At 41.5% G+C, this 15,946-nt stretch overlaps 1 protein-coding gene across 4 annotated transcripts in view; it reads right to left on the reverse strand.

The window, feature by feature from the left end:
* The window catches only part of FYB (FYN binding protein), an 88,946-nt gene that overhangs the window by 14,455 nt on the left and 58,545 nt on the right, over positions 1–15,946 (reverse strand). Inside the window, exons 9-15 of one of the 4 annotated variants that reach the window (XM_019531987.1) lie at positions 14,732–14,876; positions 10,004–10,026; positions 8,901–8,970; positions 7,850–7,987; positions 6,956–6,987; positions 5,692–5,764; positions 1,895–2,009 (exon numbers count right to left, since the gene is read on the reverse strand). In XM_019531987.1, coding sequence (XP_019387532.1) covers positions 1,895–2,009; positions 5,692–5,764; positions 6,956–6,987; positions 7,850–7,987; positions 8,901–8,970; positions 10,004–10,026; positions 14,732–14,876 — 596 coding nt within the window. Of the gene's footprint in view, positions 1–1,894; positions 2,010–5,691; positions 5,765–6,955; positions 6,988–7,849; positions 7,988–8,900; positions 8,971–9,997; positions 10,027–14,731; positions 14,877–15,946 lie in introns of all 4 variants that reach the window. The other 3 variants (XM_019531986.1, XM_019531989.1, XM_019531988.1) reach the window with 3 other exon arrangements.

The following is a 15,946-nucleotide window of genomic DNA, read 5'->3' on the forward strand; positions in this document are numbered from 1 at the left end:
GCTGGGATCCTATGACCCCAGCTGACTTCCTGCCCTTTGGGCAGGGGGCTGGACACGATGATCTCCCGAGGTCCCTTCCAGCCCTAATGTCTATGAAATCTATGAAATAATGGAAAACACTGTTTGGCAGACGGTCAAAAATCGCACAGGGCAAACTCCTACTGATACAAGGTATATCTAATTAAATCACTTCTTTCCCTGTAGGCTATTTTTCTCATGCAATTTGTAAGCTGTCTTTGAATAAATGTATTAACTTCAAGATTTTTGCAGTGAAATTTGGTCTTAGTGAATGGTACTGAATTGTCATCTCTGGAGAGCCAAATTCTCCTTCCAGCCAACAAACAAGTACAGCACAGGCGATAGCAATGCAAACTTTCCCACACTGTTTTCCAGTGTACTCCAGCTCTGAGCTGACTCAGTTCCTTCTGGAAGTCAGAGTATAAGCTCATTTTTTTGCTCATTCAGTCTGTGACCTCCTTGCCACTGGCACCATCAATAAAGCTACTTATTTTATTCTATTTCTAGCCAGGTCCTAGGCGTACAAAATACTGCAGAATTTGAGAAAGAGGAGGATGTATTGTGCTTTCAGGCTCTTATAAGAGAACTAATCATTACTTTATTACTTGTTGTGTAAGAGGAAATTTTTGTACTGCATTTCAGTAAAGAAATCAGACAGCTTTTGAGATTGGTTAAATGCCTAAATCTCACTTCAGCTATTAATCATATGCAACACCTCTTTAATACCGGTACTTTGGAATACAGTTGTCCCTTCAATATAATAATACAAGTTGTTATTCTGTATGAACTGCACTGTTGTTATTAACGCATGCCTAATGTGACAATATCAGAAATGAAGCAGAAGACCTGACATTTTAAAATGTAAAAAATAGTAACATTTATTAGACATACATGTTTCAGATTTTCTGATTTAGTCTACTTTGCCATTGACTTCACTCACATCAGGCAGGTCAATGCTGAACAATTAACCCACCTATCCCGCAGGTTTGGATGGAAGCGCACCTACATTTCTAAGCTAACCTTTGTTTCTAGGCCAGCCACTGAAAGAGGAACATTTCCTTTGTGTTGCCAAAGGAGCACACATTTTTAATAAATAGAACTTTAGATAGAATTATTTACTAATATAATTTCTAAAGGTACTTTTAGTGTTAACAAAAAGTGTCAAATGCATAATCAAATGCTGCACTAAACCAGTTCACACAAAATATCCTTTATCCCAATATGAGCTGACATTGATTCATTATAAAGACATGGATAAGCCATTTATGATTTCCAATACGCTAAGCAACTACAACCCCTGATTTTTTCAGGAAACAGAGGACCTCTCCATACTTCTGAATTTATTGAGCTGTTAGATTCTCTCAGTCATTTCCCTCATCTGTAAAAGTGTGGATAATGCAATTTTCTTAATTCTGAGGAGGGTTGTTAAGGCATTAATTAGCTAATGTTGCTTTGGCAGTTATTGAGGTGCCAGTTACTATTCTAGGTATTTGCTGACTCTGGGTATTTGAGCAACTTAAAACTGCTTAGTTGCTTTGGTTTTATTTTCCTTAATTTAATTGTTAAGTACTGACTTAATGAATAAGGCCCAGACTTCCCAAGCCTTTCATTTGTTCAAAATGTCTTTACCTGCTATTGTTATCCCATTGATTTGAATGGGATTTCTTCGGACAGACTTTCCAAGATGCACATTTTCGTGGAATAAAACAGAAGACTAGAGTTTATAAAGCTATGTTGAGTCAATATTCTTCCATTAAAACTATTCAAGCAATCACAAAAATGGAGTAATAGACCTTTCAGGGACAAAAGATCATTGCCAGATGTATGAATTATAAAATATACAATAGTTTTTTGTTTACATTCAAATTAGACCTACTTTAAACTTTTTTCTCAACTCTTTCTCCTCCTTTTCCATCCTTTTAGGCTTCTGTGCATCTTTCTCATCTGATTTGCCTCTTGCAGTTCTCTGTGACTTCTTAAATATTGTTGAACTGAAACACAAGGTCACATATAGAACACAAGTAAGATCATGTGATAATCTTTTAGATATTTCAATAAAATTGCATTTACCAATCATTTCCATTACAATATAATTTACACCAGGGTTGTTCAGCTTCTAAGTGGCTAGTGACCACACACTAGTTGGACAGCCCTGTTTTAAATCTATAGTATTAATACAAGTGTTATTATTGTAGAATCCTAGAAAAGATATAGCTGTAAGGGACTTCAGGACATCTAATTCAACTCACTGCTCAAAGCATGTTAGAATGAAGTTATATGTTACACTTACGAGAGGTGCTCAATCCTTAGCCTATGAGCCAGATTCAGCCTGCAGAGTCATGTAATTTGGCCTGTGGGACTCCCAAGGGGCCTGGAAACTTGGCAGCAGAGGAGCAGAGGCAATTAACACTACTACCACTCCCCCACCACCAAATTTCCAAGCTCCATGTGGCTTAATCAGGGCCCACCTGGGCCAGCCCTGCATGGAGGGATTGGGTCCCATTCCCATGCAGTTGGATTAAGTAGGGGCCTGATACAGCTACATAGAAATGGCCCAGTTGGGGCCCAATACTTCTGTGTGAGAATGGCCCAACCAGCACCTGGTCCTGCGCAGCTTCATTGACCCCCGTCAGGTTGTACCACATCAGACTTCTGCCCTGCATAGCTGGATCAGACTCAGCTGGTCCATTTCTGTGTAGGTCCATTAGCCCCAGCTGGGCCACTACTGCATGCTGGATTGGGTTCAGTGATGGGATTCGGCCTGTGGACCAACCTGCCACCACTCATCCAGGCTGTAGGCCCAAAAGGTTGGTCAGTACTAACTTAGACCATTCTAAATCTAAGGAATATAAAGAAGTGTTAAAAAAGTTAGCACATGCTGTAAGCAGTCATATGTTAAGGGTTTACCCGATTTCTTGCCTGCACAGCTCTGATTTGCCACCAGAGGGCTCACAAGCAGGGGTATGGTAGGAACAAGGACTCTATCCTTCTATCCATGCCCTGGGTGGGAGGGAGAGGCTGGGAGTGGTACGTCCTGGGATGCTGAAGGACTGCAGAGCGCAGACACAAGTGCAGCTCCCCTCTGTAACTGAGACTGCTTTGCAGGAAGTGATCTGAGTAACAAACAATCCCTGGGATCAAACAGAAGTTCACTTCTGGTTCCAGGGGGGAGAGGAATCCACCTGCTGGCTGGAAGCCTGTAGCCAGTTTCCTCTAGCAATGGTCCCTTCTCCCTGCAAGGCTGAAACATTTTCAGAATATGAAGGGGGAAAGGGAACAGAGGGAGCTTGTTTTAGTGGTTCCCCAGCTGGTGCTTGTTAACTTGTGTTAAGTGCCCTCTGAGTGTCTCAACATTGCATCACTTTAGGCAAGTGTTAACTCTAGGACATGCTACCAAGCATATATTTGGGTAACTGCAGTCTGCTCTATAGAGATGAAATAAGCAATTTGCGGCACAGGAAGAAGATTGTGTGGCCAGAGCTTAGAGAGAAGAATCTCTCCCCCGGCCGCTCCATGATCACAGTTGCAGAGTGGGGACTAGTAGCTCCTTGCTACCAGGGCAGGGGGACATTGTTTGGACCCAGGTTCTGATGGAGGTGCGCCCCGCCCCAGCAGCAGGCAGCTCCTGGGGGCAGGGACCAATCTCCTGACCCTTGCTGCCCAGCTGACTAGGAGCACATTAGCTTCCAGTGGGCCATCTACACATGCTGTACTACACAGTAATTACTCCTGAGTAAACTTGCTACTTGTACTTACAGGTAGCAAATTTACTTGCAATTAGAGCAAATTACTACGCAGTAAATGTCTGCACATGTAGATGGTGATATTTACTGCACTGTGATTTGCTCTAGTCTTGAGTAAGACAACCAGTGAGTAACAAACATCCCATTAGTGAGTTACTTGAATGGCCATGTGCCTGCTGCCACCGGGCAAACAGGGGATGTGGCACAGCCTGGCGGTGGCAGGCACAAGACATCACGTGGCTTCTGAAGCAGTGGCAGTGGGGCGCAGAGCCCCAGTCCACAGCAGGCAGCCCGCCTCCACCCCATACACAAATCCAGGGGGCACATTCCCCCTGTCCTTCCCCCTGGGTGCATGCAGTGCCCGGAGACCCTGGACAAGCCGCCCAGGCTCCAACTGTCCCACCAACTGCCCCATTCACCCCAATTGCTGCCCCACTCCCTCCCTCACTCTTGGGGCCTTGATTTGCCCCGCCCACACCCCTTTGCCTCCAGAGACTTACCTGCTGAGGGCGTTGGGGGAATGTATACTCATCCCCCCAAAAATAATATGTTCTCCCTCTGCCTATGCCTAGAGGAGTTGTGGAAACCTCTTCCTTGCAAATTTTCAAGAGCAGGTTAGACAGGAACTTGGCCAGCATGGTTTGGTCAGGGACAATCTGGCCTGGATGAGATGACCCTGTGAGTTCCCTTCAAGCCCTACTTTCCTGTGATCCAATGAGAATCTTACCATTCCAGATAAGTGACACCACACATATGTACAGTAGAACCTGGATACTTGCAGGGTTTGGTTCTTACCCCTGATATTGGTGAGGGTTTGCAAACTAGCCGGGAGCCATATAGGGCCACAGCAAACAGCTGCACTGGTCCACTAGATGACCGAGCTGTTTCCTGTGGCTTTTATTTCAATGGGCACTACTTCTCCAGTCAATTGTTGAGGAGCGCTGATGGACTCCAGCTGAGTAGAGAAGTGCAGCCCTTTGAAGTGAAAACTGCAGTAAACAGCTGAGTGGCTCATCCTTAATTTAGCAACTTACTAAAAATTAAATAGATGGCAAAACATCTAGTTATGCATGATCTAGGTTCTCCTGCATATCCAAAATTCCAGGCTGAACTACATTGTTACTTCCATGTCTGTCACATAGCCTGCTTAGTGCCATAGGGTTGTGGAAGAGACTGAATTCCCTAACTGCCCTTTCCTACTTCCCATGTGGAAAGCTGAGCTTCGATTCTGTATTCTGGAACCAGTAGAACCTCATAGACAGGTGAGGTGTGGGCATTCAACTAGACAGAAGCTTGGCAGGTCATGGGCTTTCCTTTGCAAGGGGATGCTAGAGTTCACCGTGTTTTTCTGGCTTCCTGACTAGGATGGTGAAGTGCATTCTCTTTGGAGCTACACTTTAGGAAAGTCAGGTAGGGGGACCTGCCACATGCTGTTTATTTAGCAGTTCTCTCATCCAGCAGCACAATACATCTATACTCCAGTGTGCCCTGACTTCTGGACAGAACAATCCCATGCACCTCTACAGGCAGGGGGCTGACTGTGTGGGCAGCAACTCTGCAGAAAAGGACCTGGGGGAACAGTGTACAATGAGCTGAATATGAGCCAAAAGTATGAGACATAACGGATTGCATTGGTAGGAGTGTTGCCATCAGATCAAGGGAAGTGATTCTTCCCCTCTATTCTGCACCAGTGAGGCCACATCTGGAGTACTGTGCCAGTTTTGGGCCCCCACTACACAAAGGATGTGGACAAATTGGAGAGAGTCCAGTGGAGGGCAACAAAAGTGGTGAGGACAAAAAGACCCCTAGTAACCGCAACAAACAAAGTAGACACACCAAGTAATGTAACAACTCGCCACTCTCAAATATTTTGAACATGTTGCAGAATAACTATTTCTCCACCAAAAGAATCACTCTTATTTTCACTTGCCTGATTGCTGCTGGTGGAGGAGGGAAGTCTGATGAATCCACATCATCATAAACATCACTGTCTCCCCCTGAATCTGAAATAGGAAAGTTCAAAGCAATAGTAAATTAACATGAAGTCCTGTGGAAATGAATTACAGTCTAAAGTTGAGGGTCAAAATGATAAGAACTAGCTGAAGTACTTGTGTTTGTATCCATGTCTTATAATATGATAGGCAGTTTTGAATTTTGCACTGTCTACTGTGATTACCCTGAAATCAGCCAGTTTTTTCAAAATAAGACTCTCTGTTATTAAAAATAGGTATTCACCGATATTTTAATCTGCTTAGCAAGTTTTAGCACATGTTGGCTAATGCAGCAATCTTTAATCTTTGCTTTAATTAGGTCATTTTCCACTGTGCCACCTAACAGTATATTTTTAGGGCTTGATTTTTGCTTTATACTGAAGACAATTTACACCACTCGATAACAGCATAAAGGTGCCTGAAAGTGGGCGTGAATCACATTTATGCTAATCTGAAGACCACTTTACATTGCCAGGGCAGTGGAAAGAGGCCTGAACATAAATAAAGAAAACACCTCTAAAATAGAACTTAGCTCTTTATTTCCTGTGATGACTCTTTAAGGTATTGACTTGATAAGTTTAACATCTAATACCTTATCCAAAATTATAGAGCATGCTTTACAGTGTAAGTTCTAGTTCTAGGCAACAGCACCAACAGTTTTAAGAATTTGCTTAATATTTCACAGCGGGGACAATATTTACCAGTGTTTATTGTCTTAAAAAGATAGTTCTAAAGATAGAATCAGTGTTTGTTGTCTTAAAAGGTTAGTTTTAAAAATAACCATGTAATTGCATACCTGAAAAAACCTTGCACTAAGTGTTTCTGCTTACCTGTATCTATTTACATTTTTTGATGAATCAAATATATGTGTGCAAAAATCATAAGCAGGAAGTTGTGATACTTTATTAATGCTTTTTATAGAATAAAAATATCATTTGTATGTTTTTATTGGTAGGCCAGGTCAGCCGAGTTATTTTGAAATTCATTTTCTGGATATGGTATAAACAAATTATTCAGTCTTTGCATCTCATGTTTCTGTTAATATCACAACACAGAATATTTGCCTTGTTTCTTATATTCTTCCTCTAAATGATCTGACTGAGTACAGCACTTCAAGAAACTGCAGTATGGGGCTTTTAGTAAAATTATGCTGTAAGGAGTAATAAGAAAACAGAACAATGAAAAAACATATTTGATTATTACCTTTTGCAAACTGCTTTGCTGAAGGAGTCATTCTGAAAAAAATATAATGGTATTAGAAGACTGTAATCAGATACATTGCCTTAATTCAAGACATCGACAGATAGTTCCTCACATATGGGCTGCATTTCCAGACAATTTTGTACAGCTCCAGTGACACTAGGAATGATAGTAAACTGGCCACCTGATACAATGTTTTGGTCACAGTAAATTCAGGTAAATTTGGTCAGGTAAATTCAGAACGAGCCTAGTAAAACCACCAATAGCTTGTCTACCATAGTTCCCTCATTACAGGTTAAAACAGGGGAGTTGCACAGGTCCTATGGCAAGGAGGAGTATTACCCAGAAATTGTAACTGATATGAAATCAATGACAATAAGACTGGATCAAAAAGATGCGACTTGTGGCTTCGTCAAACATTATAGAATCAGTTAAGCTGTTTTTGAGAGCTGTAGGGGAATCTAAATAGAGGAGCAGGTGAAAGGAAGAGAACACCTTTGCCTTTTATTCACATATTTCATATTTATGAGGCATCACAAGTAGATGCCAATTACTCTGTGTTGCTTTGGGGAACCAAAGAAACTTAAGCTACTGCTGAGTTTACAGGAAAATCTTGTTTCCAAGGAATCATAAAGTAGCTGGAATATACCAGTGCCTTTCACAGAAAAACTATTTTAGTGAGTGGGCTCATGCAGTAAATAGATACAAGTTGTTAGCGCAGAACGATTATATTATGCAGCTGAAGAGAGAGGAGAGTAATATTTTTACATGATCTGTTTCTCTGAGATACAATTTGATTGGTGACTCATTAGGTTGCTATGAGAACATGTTAGTAGCATGTGATCAATACTGTATTAGAATTAGTTATAGTGCACTGTTTTCATGGCAGATTCTTACAAGGAACCTCCATTATCTTCTGATTCATTGACTTTGTCTTTCTCTCGTGCACCTTTCTTTTTGTCATCTTTGCCCTTTATCATCTTCAAAAGCCCCCAGGACCAGGAATCACTCTTTTCTTCATCCTGTGATACAGACCTTTGGAGTATGCATGCAATTATCATAATATAGAAAAAGATATTTTTTCAATCAGGGCCATTATTTAATTTTGGCTGATGCATGTAATTCTAATTCAAGAGAATTAGATACAAAACATGAGATGAAAATAGACACATTTTCTACAGCATTGATATTTAATAAAATTAAAATTAAAAATAGTATTAGAACAAGAGCCATTGGCTCTGATTCTGCAAATAGTGAGAGCCACTGGCTTCATGCAATGGAAAGGTCTGCCTGAATTACATTCACTGTAGAACTGAGAACCAATTATATTGGTTGTACAAGCACACAAGATCTGAATGACTTATTTAGAAAAAAACTGAGGGTTATTAAGCACAAGTCTGCACTGAAGATCTCCCTGATAGGGCTGAACCATGTATGGGGGGCAGAAGAAGAAGTCAACAAGTCCACTTCCCTCTTTTTTTAGACATCTTCCAGCTCCTCTAGGCTCATTCACTTACTAGGTCAGTTATTTGTATGCTGCTTGTATTTCTATGCAAGCCAGCATTCAAATTGTTTTTTCCTCTATTATTGTTTTCTAAAGATAGTTCTATACAGCTGCAATTTTTAGGATGCCCATGGATATAACTTCTTATATTGATCCATTCTACATACTAATTATCCTATTCTCGAAAAGATCGTAAAACAACCTTGAAAAGAACAGTAGAATTCAGTTCTTTCTTAGCTCTATTCATGCTCTTTTGATGTGGAGCCATCTATTCCTTTGGAATAGTTTAGTGGCATCTAGACTGATGACTTTTTTGAATCAATGGACCCATGCAAATTTACACCAGTGATATGGTCAACTACTTGTTCAGTGTTATCCCAAATGAAAATATAAAGACAAAACTGTGGTACAAAATTAAAATGGTCAAGTGATAAAAAGACTTGCCTAATGTTAATGTCTTCATCCTCCATTCCTTCATAAATTTCTTGCGTACTGGGAGGAGGTGGGAACATCACTTCAAAAAATCAAACAGTGAAATAATCCATTAGTTCTCCTATTGTCATAGCCAGATATAAGCCAGTGGCCTGTCATAGGCACTGTTTCTCTGACATCTTTGCAAATATGGAGGGAAAAATCCTCAGCTGATGTAAATCAGCATAGCTTCTTTCTCAACAGAGCTATTTTGATTTATACCAATGGGGGAATCCAGCCCATGACATCTATATATAGTAACATCAGTAATAAGCAGTTGTATATTGAGATCAAATATGTTTATACAGTACTTGAGGAGAACAAGGACATTATTTCTGATCAACTTGGTGGCATGATTTTTGCTTTTTTAATTTTAATATTTTGCATGCATCTCATATGGGTGGTGGTACCAGTCCACCATTCTTGGAGACTGATATCCTCTGCTCCTCCAGAGAGGAAGTAAATCCGAAGCAAGGGCAATGCAGTTTCTTCCCATTGGCCCTAGTTCTGACCTGTGGGCAGCACTCTTGGAGTGAAAGTGTAGTCCAGTCTCCAGTCCATTCTGATCTCTCTGCTCAGATTGTTAACTGAGATCTATGCCTATTTTATATCATCTTCTTTCAACCAGGCAAGAAGGAATTTCATGCCTGATAATTGCTCTGTAAGCTGAGAGGATGATCTGATTTGAGCCTTTAGCATGAATGAGCAAGGCCACAGAAAAACAAATACTAGCTGACTCAAAATCATTTTAAATGTGGATTAGTTCTGTCAAGATGCTCTTAACAAGGAGAACCTGTTGCATTAACACAGATTAGAATAGCAAAAAGATACTGGAACAACACGTCCCCCTGTATCCAGAGTCGAACATATTGATTCATCCAGGTGAAATGAAAGTGTATTCTCTCAATGCTTGGTGTAGCTTGTCCTTTGCTATAGTATATTTAGCATACTAATAATGCCATTATTTAGAAATGGTTCAGATCTGCACCTGCAGGTAAACAACAAAGAAACAAAAACCAAAACAAAGACAACCTTCCCTCCTCTCCAGATGAATTAAAAGTAAAACTTACTTCCACTTCCACTTCCACTTCGACCACCACTGGGAAAACATAAATTAAAAGAACTTTTAGAGTAAAACTATTCATTCACTGTATAACGATAAACACCATCACCCACCACTTTTCTGGTCAATGTCCTAAATATGCCTTGCTTTACCACACATGGATTCAGGAGGGCTTCAAAGCAGTATAGCCACATCATGCACCTAGGTGCTTAGATTTACATTCATGCATGTAAAATCTCACTTTGCATGCATAAATGCTGATATTTTAATGCCCAAATAAGTAATTTCTTTCCTTCCCATTGCCTTTCTTCAACCCAATTAATCACTCAACTCAAAATGAGCTGCTCTGAGTAATGCACCAGAGAGTTCTTCATCCCACTCATCACTGAATAGTTTCTTACATAAGGAGAGAGAAACCCCGCATAGATTTAGATACAATGCCAAATGCTTTCAGTTAACTTTTGGCGTAAAGTACAAGGTTCTCTCTCTAGAAAGGAATAATTCAAAAGGATTCTAAAGAAAACAGAAACACAGGACTAGTATCTGTAACTCTTTTGGATAATATAAAAAATAAAGGGACTCAATATTTTGTAATACAAACTATGATCCAAGTTTTCTGATTCCATGAGCTACTGCAGATACCCCAAAGGCAATAATGTTTCATCCATTCACACAAACAAAACACTTGCCCTCTCAGCCTTTAAAATGTTGTTAATAATATGCTTCCAATAAGCACCATCTGCATTTGATGTTAAGAAAGAATGCCTTTTTATATTTATATTTTATATTTTATTGAGTATATAAAATTATAAATTATATAAAATGAATATAGATATTTGTATATTTTACAGGTATTTCATGTCCTCTACATTTTTGTTCACATCACTGGGACTGTTCTGGGTATAAATTGTCATAATCTGACCCCTAACATTTCACCAATGCATATGTGCACTTCAAGTTTAATCCCTGACTGTGTCATCTTCATAAGACGAAAGGGTAAATGAAATTTCTACAATACTCCTTAACTAGATTTTATCAAGAAGTACCTTTAGCTTCTAATGTCATATTCTTGGTATTCTGAATGTTATATATGACTTAATCTTTCTAAGAGTGCAGCAATACAAAGGTTCATAACAATTGAGAGCATCCCCTTTTCAAATGACAACCCTATTTTAAAAACATGTACTAAAATAAAACTTCCAATACATCAGTCTTGGGAAGTTATTAAAAAACTGAATCAATACCATGTAATTGCCTTGGCATTAATATTTCTTTGGCCAATTAATTTATTTTTATTGAGTTCTAATGTTGGTTTCAAAACATACTGATATAGAAGTCAGACATTTTGAATGATTCATGTTTATGAACTGGATATAATGCTGTAAAGAGCTGGACAACATAAAAAATGTCAAACTATAGCTTGAGGAGTTTAATGAATCACAGTAGGATTCTAAAAGTAAATTTCAGCCTTCTACTCATACCAGAGGCCTGTGCTGCATTATTTTAGAGGATATTACTTAAAATGTAGACTATTACTTTCTAAGTAATCCATTTTAATAACTGTAAAGATATATGTATGCATTCACTGCTGGCTATTGAAAGCACATTCAATCCCTTAAATTGGGACTGTCACTTGTCATCATAAAAAGAAAAGTTCTACAATGTCTTTTTCGGGAAGGCACATAATGATGGAATTGACTCTGACCTAGAATAGTGAATATACTTAATCTCTGTTTGTGCTTGGTGTCAGACAGGCATGCAATAGGGGAAGGTAGCATTGAGCTCCCTGATTCAAAAACCAGTTTAGTCTACTGCTTAAAAATGATTTTCCTGAAGGCCCCCTTTTTAGGTCCAGTTGTGCAGAACTTCTAGGGGATGTTCTGGCAACTGAAGATCAGCTGCACACCTTAGTCACCCAGCCACACTCCCTTTATCTCAGCCACATCTAAGGGTACAGACAGATGTAACAACTGAAGTGTTTCAAAGTGAAATGTACTAGGAAACATTTTAAAAAGGAGAAAAAAAAATCAGTGAGGGGACATACGTATGGCCCTTTGCTGCTTGCTGGCTTGAATGTTTCAAAATGCTGCATCCTCCTCTAGCAGCAGCCAGAGACAGGAAGTAGAATGGAAGGGAGAGTGTGGAGCCTGGAGGGGAGACGTAAACGGGATGGGGGAACTGTAGGGGCTATGAAGCTCCACTTCTAGGAATCTGATACTCCAGACTTTACCTTTCCCCTCCTCTTCTCAACTGAATGAAGATGTCCTGGCTCTGGCTCTGTTGGCAGTGAGGCCCCTGGGAGTCAGCAGGGGTCTGGCACGGGGACAGCAGGTGCATCTAAATGAAATGCTTTACTGTGAAGTAGTGTAAACCTTGCTAATCACAACTAAATTTGCTACCTGCAAATGTAAGTAGCAAATTTAATTGTGGGTAGTTACTGTGCAGCAGTGCTTATGTGGACATGTGACCAGAAGCAAATCTTCTCCTGGTCAGTTGGCTGTTAGGGTGTGAGAGATTGCTCCCTGCCTCCAGGAGCTTCCTGCTGCAGGGGTGGGCTCTGCCACTGGAGCCCAGACAGAGACTATGTCCTCCCTGCCCTGGCAGCAGGGAACTCCATGGCTGCCTCCCCCCACCCACACTTTCCGAGATCATGATCAGGATTGCAGGGCTTGGGCTGGGAGATCCTTCTCTCTCAGCACAAGCTTTGTGGTTGCAGGGCCAGAGCTGGGAGACGTATCCTGAGATAAGGATCTCCCAGTCCAAGGCCCATGACCATGGAGCTCAGGCTGAGAGATAAGGCTCTCCTACTACTGGCTCTGTGGTCATAGAGCTGGCGCTGGGAGCTCTCTGCTGGCATGAGCTGGGAAGCCTGTTTCCTACCCAAGTCCATGATTACGGAGCTGAGCAGGGATCAAGCTCTCCAGCCTGTTCCCCACTCAGCACCATACTCAGTCACGGGCAAGTCCCAGCCCCATGCCCTGATGGGGTGATCGAGATGTAGGGCTTGGACAGTGTTGCAGTGGTGGGGCAGGTCCCAGTTGTCTATGCCATCCATCTGTGGGGCAGCTAGTAGGGAGGCCCTAGCTGGATGGGGAATCCCTGGCCAGCCAGGGGCTTGTTGCTAGCTGTCCCACTGGAGGATTGGGGCAGGAAGCTGGGACCTGATGATTCTATGACTCTATGACCTGCCCCTCTCCTGCAGTTATTTTCAAGCCCCCTGCCCTGATCAGGGAGCTGGGAGCTCCCTGCTGCCAGGGAAGCGGGACATTGTCCTGCACCCCAGCAGCAGACAGCCCCCTGCGAGCAGGGAGCAATGTCCCATCCCTGACTAGAAGATAGCTGTCTCCTGGCCCAGCATTGCCTGCCAGGCCCTGGGTTAGCACCCAGGGGGAGCCTCAAGCTCCTCCTGCTGGCGGCAGGGCCCATTGCAGGGCTGCAGGTAGTGGGAGCAGATTTGCTGCTGGTGTCTACACATGCAGAGACATGGGAGTAGATTTGCTGCAAATCTTCTGCCATGTCCCTGCATGTGTAGACACCTGCCCAGGAGTGTTTACTCGTGAATAGCTTACTCACAAGTAAATTGATTTCAGATAAAATGTAGACACATCCAGTGGGGACAGTCCTGGGTGCAGAGATCCCAGGAGAAGGCATGAGGGTTCCCAGTCAGGAACCAGCAGTGCCTGGGACCTTGAGTGGGAACTGAGGGTTGGACAACTGGCCAGGCTCTTCTTCCACTCTCCCTCCCTCCCCCACGCAGAGGTAATAACAAATGAAATGCATCAAATAACCCCTCAATTACAGAGGTTCTATTTTGGAGCACTTCAGCTACTTTTGAAACATTTCAGAGGTTCATAATTGTAGGCAGTTGGCTCTTTGAAACATTTTAAAGGCATTTGGAACAATTCAATAGTTGCATCAGTCTGCACCCTAAGTCAAAGCATAATGGCATATTCTGAAAACCAGAACATGCCAATTGCCACAGGATGGTTCTCCTACACAGCAGATAGTCTCCTCATTCTGGATATGCCATTTGTTGGGCTAGAGAGGTTAACCTTATTAGTTAGTTTCCCATTGCCCATCCCTATCTTGCCTCCAGACTTCTCCCTGCATTCTGTGAAGACACTGAGACACACCATACTTTAGGGCAAGAGCACTGGTAAGGAATACTCTTGTGCAGTCATAATGATTCTTTTGATTTTAGAGTCTTTAGTACCTCTAGGCTGGAAAGGGCAGAAAATGACTTGAAAGGAGGTAAGAGAGTAGTATTGTTTGTTCTGCACTCTGTATTGTGCTGTATCTGTGGGACTCCTGCATTTTAGTTCATTGTTTTCTACAAAGCTCCAATTGCTAAGCATGTTCTCAACTTCCACTGTTACCAAATGGATTGTTTCAGATATGTAGGCATTAAGTTACAGGCTGACTAGGAGGAAACACCTAGATGGCTCAAACATATACTCTGGCTCTGTTAAACAAGTGACATTTTATGATAGCAGGCTTCAGAATTTGTAGCATTTCCTAATTCAACTGGGAAATACTTTGGTAAGCTCAAATACTGCAAGCTAATGTATGTTGCCTTTTTTAGTGGTGCTTACTTAAATTTCAGGTGTGTATAATTCTGAAATGTTGTGTCAGCAACAATATATTTTATTTTAGAATATCTTTGTTTCTCTGTTGCAATTTTTCTCATTTGGGCTGGCTGAGCTAAGCAATCAGCATCTTTAAATTTGCTCTTCTTACATACCTGCTGCTGCTGTCCTGCTCTCCAACATCATCATATACTTCTTGGTCACTATCTCCATGTCTCGTGGTAGCACTGAGGGAAGGTCTTTGTTTTCTTTTTAATGAATCGTAGTCAATCTCCACCAAGGTTGTTTTAATGTAACCATCTAAAACAGTGAAACTATATGATTTAGTAGCCATACTTTCATTTCAAAGCACAGAAAGAACTTTCCAAAGGGCTGCAAATTCAAATAATTATAACTGCAGTGTCCTGCTGAAAGTCTTCATGGTCGTTTCTAAATCTGATCGTGCTGTACCCATAATAAACAAAGATGAACTAAATTTACACTTCCCATTTACTGTGGTTCAAGTCAGTTGTAATTACACAGTATGCTATTAATTTGTACGCACATCAAGATCTGTGCAAGAACGAGGAGAATCAGGTCCTTTACCTTGGAAACACAATCTCACTTCAGATAAAATTAAGTTAAGCTTACATATCAGCTACATAGAAACCTATGGTAAGTCGTCTCAACCCTCTGCTGCAGCAGAAGAGCGCATTATACAAATGGTCTAGAGTAAGACAAGCACTAAGTTACCTTATGGTGATTTTTTTTGTCAATCCAGAAACTGGCTACTTTGCAACTGGCCAGTTCCCCAAAATAATTTAGAGCAATCCAGTGCCTATAGAGGTTGATAAATCACTGGAGTTTGAGTTATACCTTATGCTGTCATACAGACATAGCCATTATGCTGGTCCTTTGTCATTGAGGCTAATACAGACATTTGGAATATTAAACTGGATTCAAAATTGGCTGTCCAGTTTAAACTTAGCTTCTCCTGGTGCCAACCTTACATTTGCAGACCCAGTCTCAGTGACCAGCAACCAGTCTAAACCTGTAACTGAACAGAAGTTCCATGCACACAAACTGGTTGAAAAATTGCAGAATCTGATTCAAGATGAACCGGAATCTATGTAGTAACAGACTCATTCAATTTAGGTCAAACCAGTGGATTGCACTTCTTGTCCACTTCCTTTGTGCGGCCCTGGGTCTAGGAAAACCCAGCCACTGGCCCCAGCTCTGGGGCTGCTCTTTTCACTCCACACTGGTCTATTTTTTTGTCCTCTTGACCTCTTTCTCTCCCCCAGCCAGCCCTCTCAACCCCCATCCCACAAGCTGCTGTGAGTATAGCTGCTTTTATCAGTGCTTGCTGTGGCCAGAGCCAAGCAAGTAAG

This window comes from Crocodylus porosus, unplaced genomic scaffold (assembly GCF_001723895.1).
Source record: "Crocodylus porosus isolate Cpor-Errol unplaced genomic scaffold, CroPor_comp1, whole genome shotgun sequence".
Taxonomy (NCBI): domain Eukaryota; kingdom Metazoa; phylum Chordata; order Crocodylia; family Crocodylidae; genus Crocodylus; species Crocodylus porosus.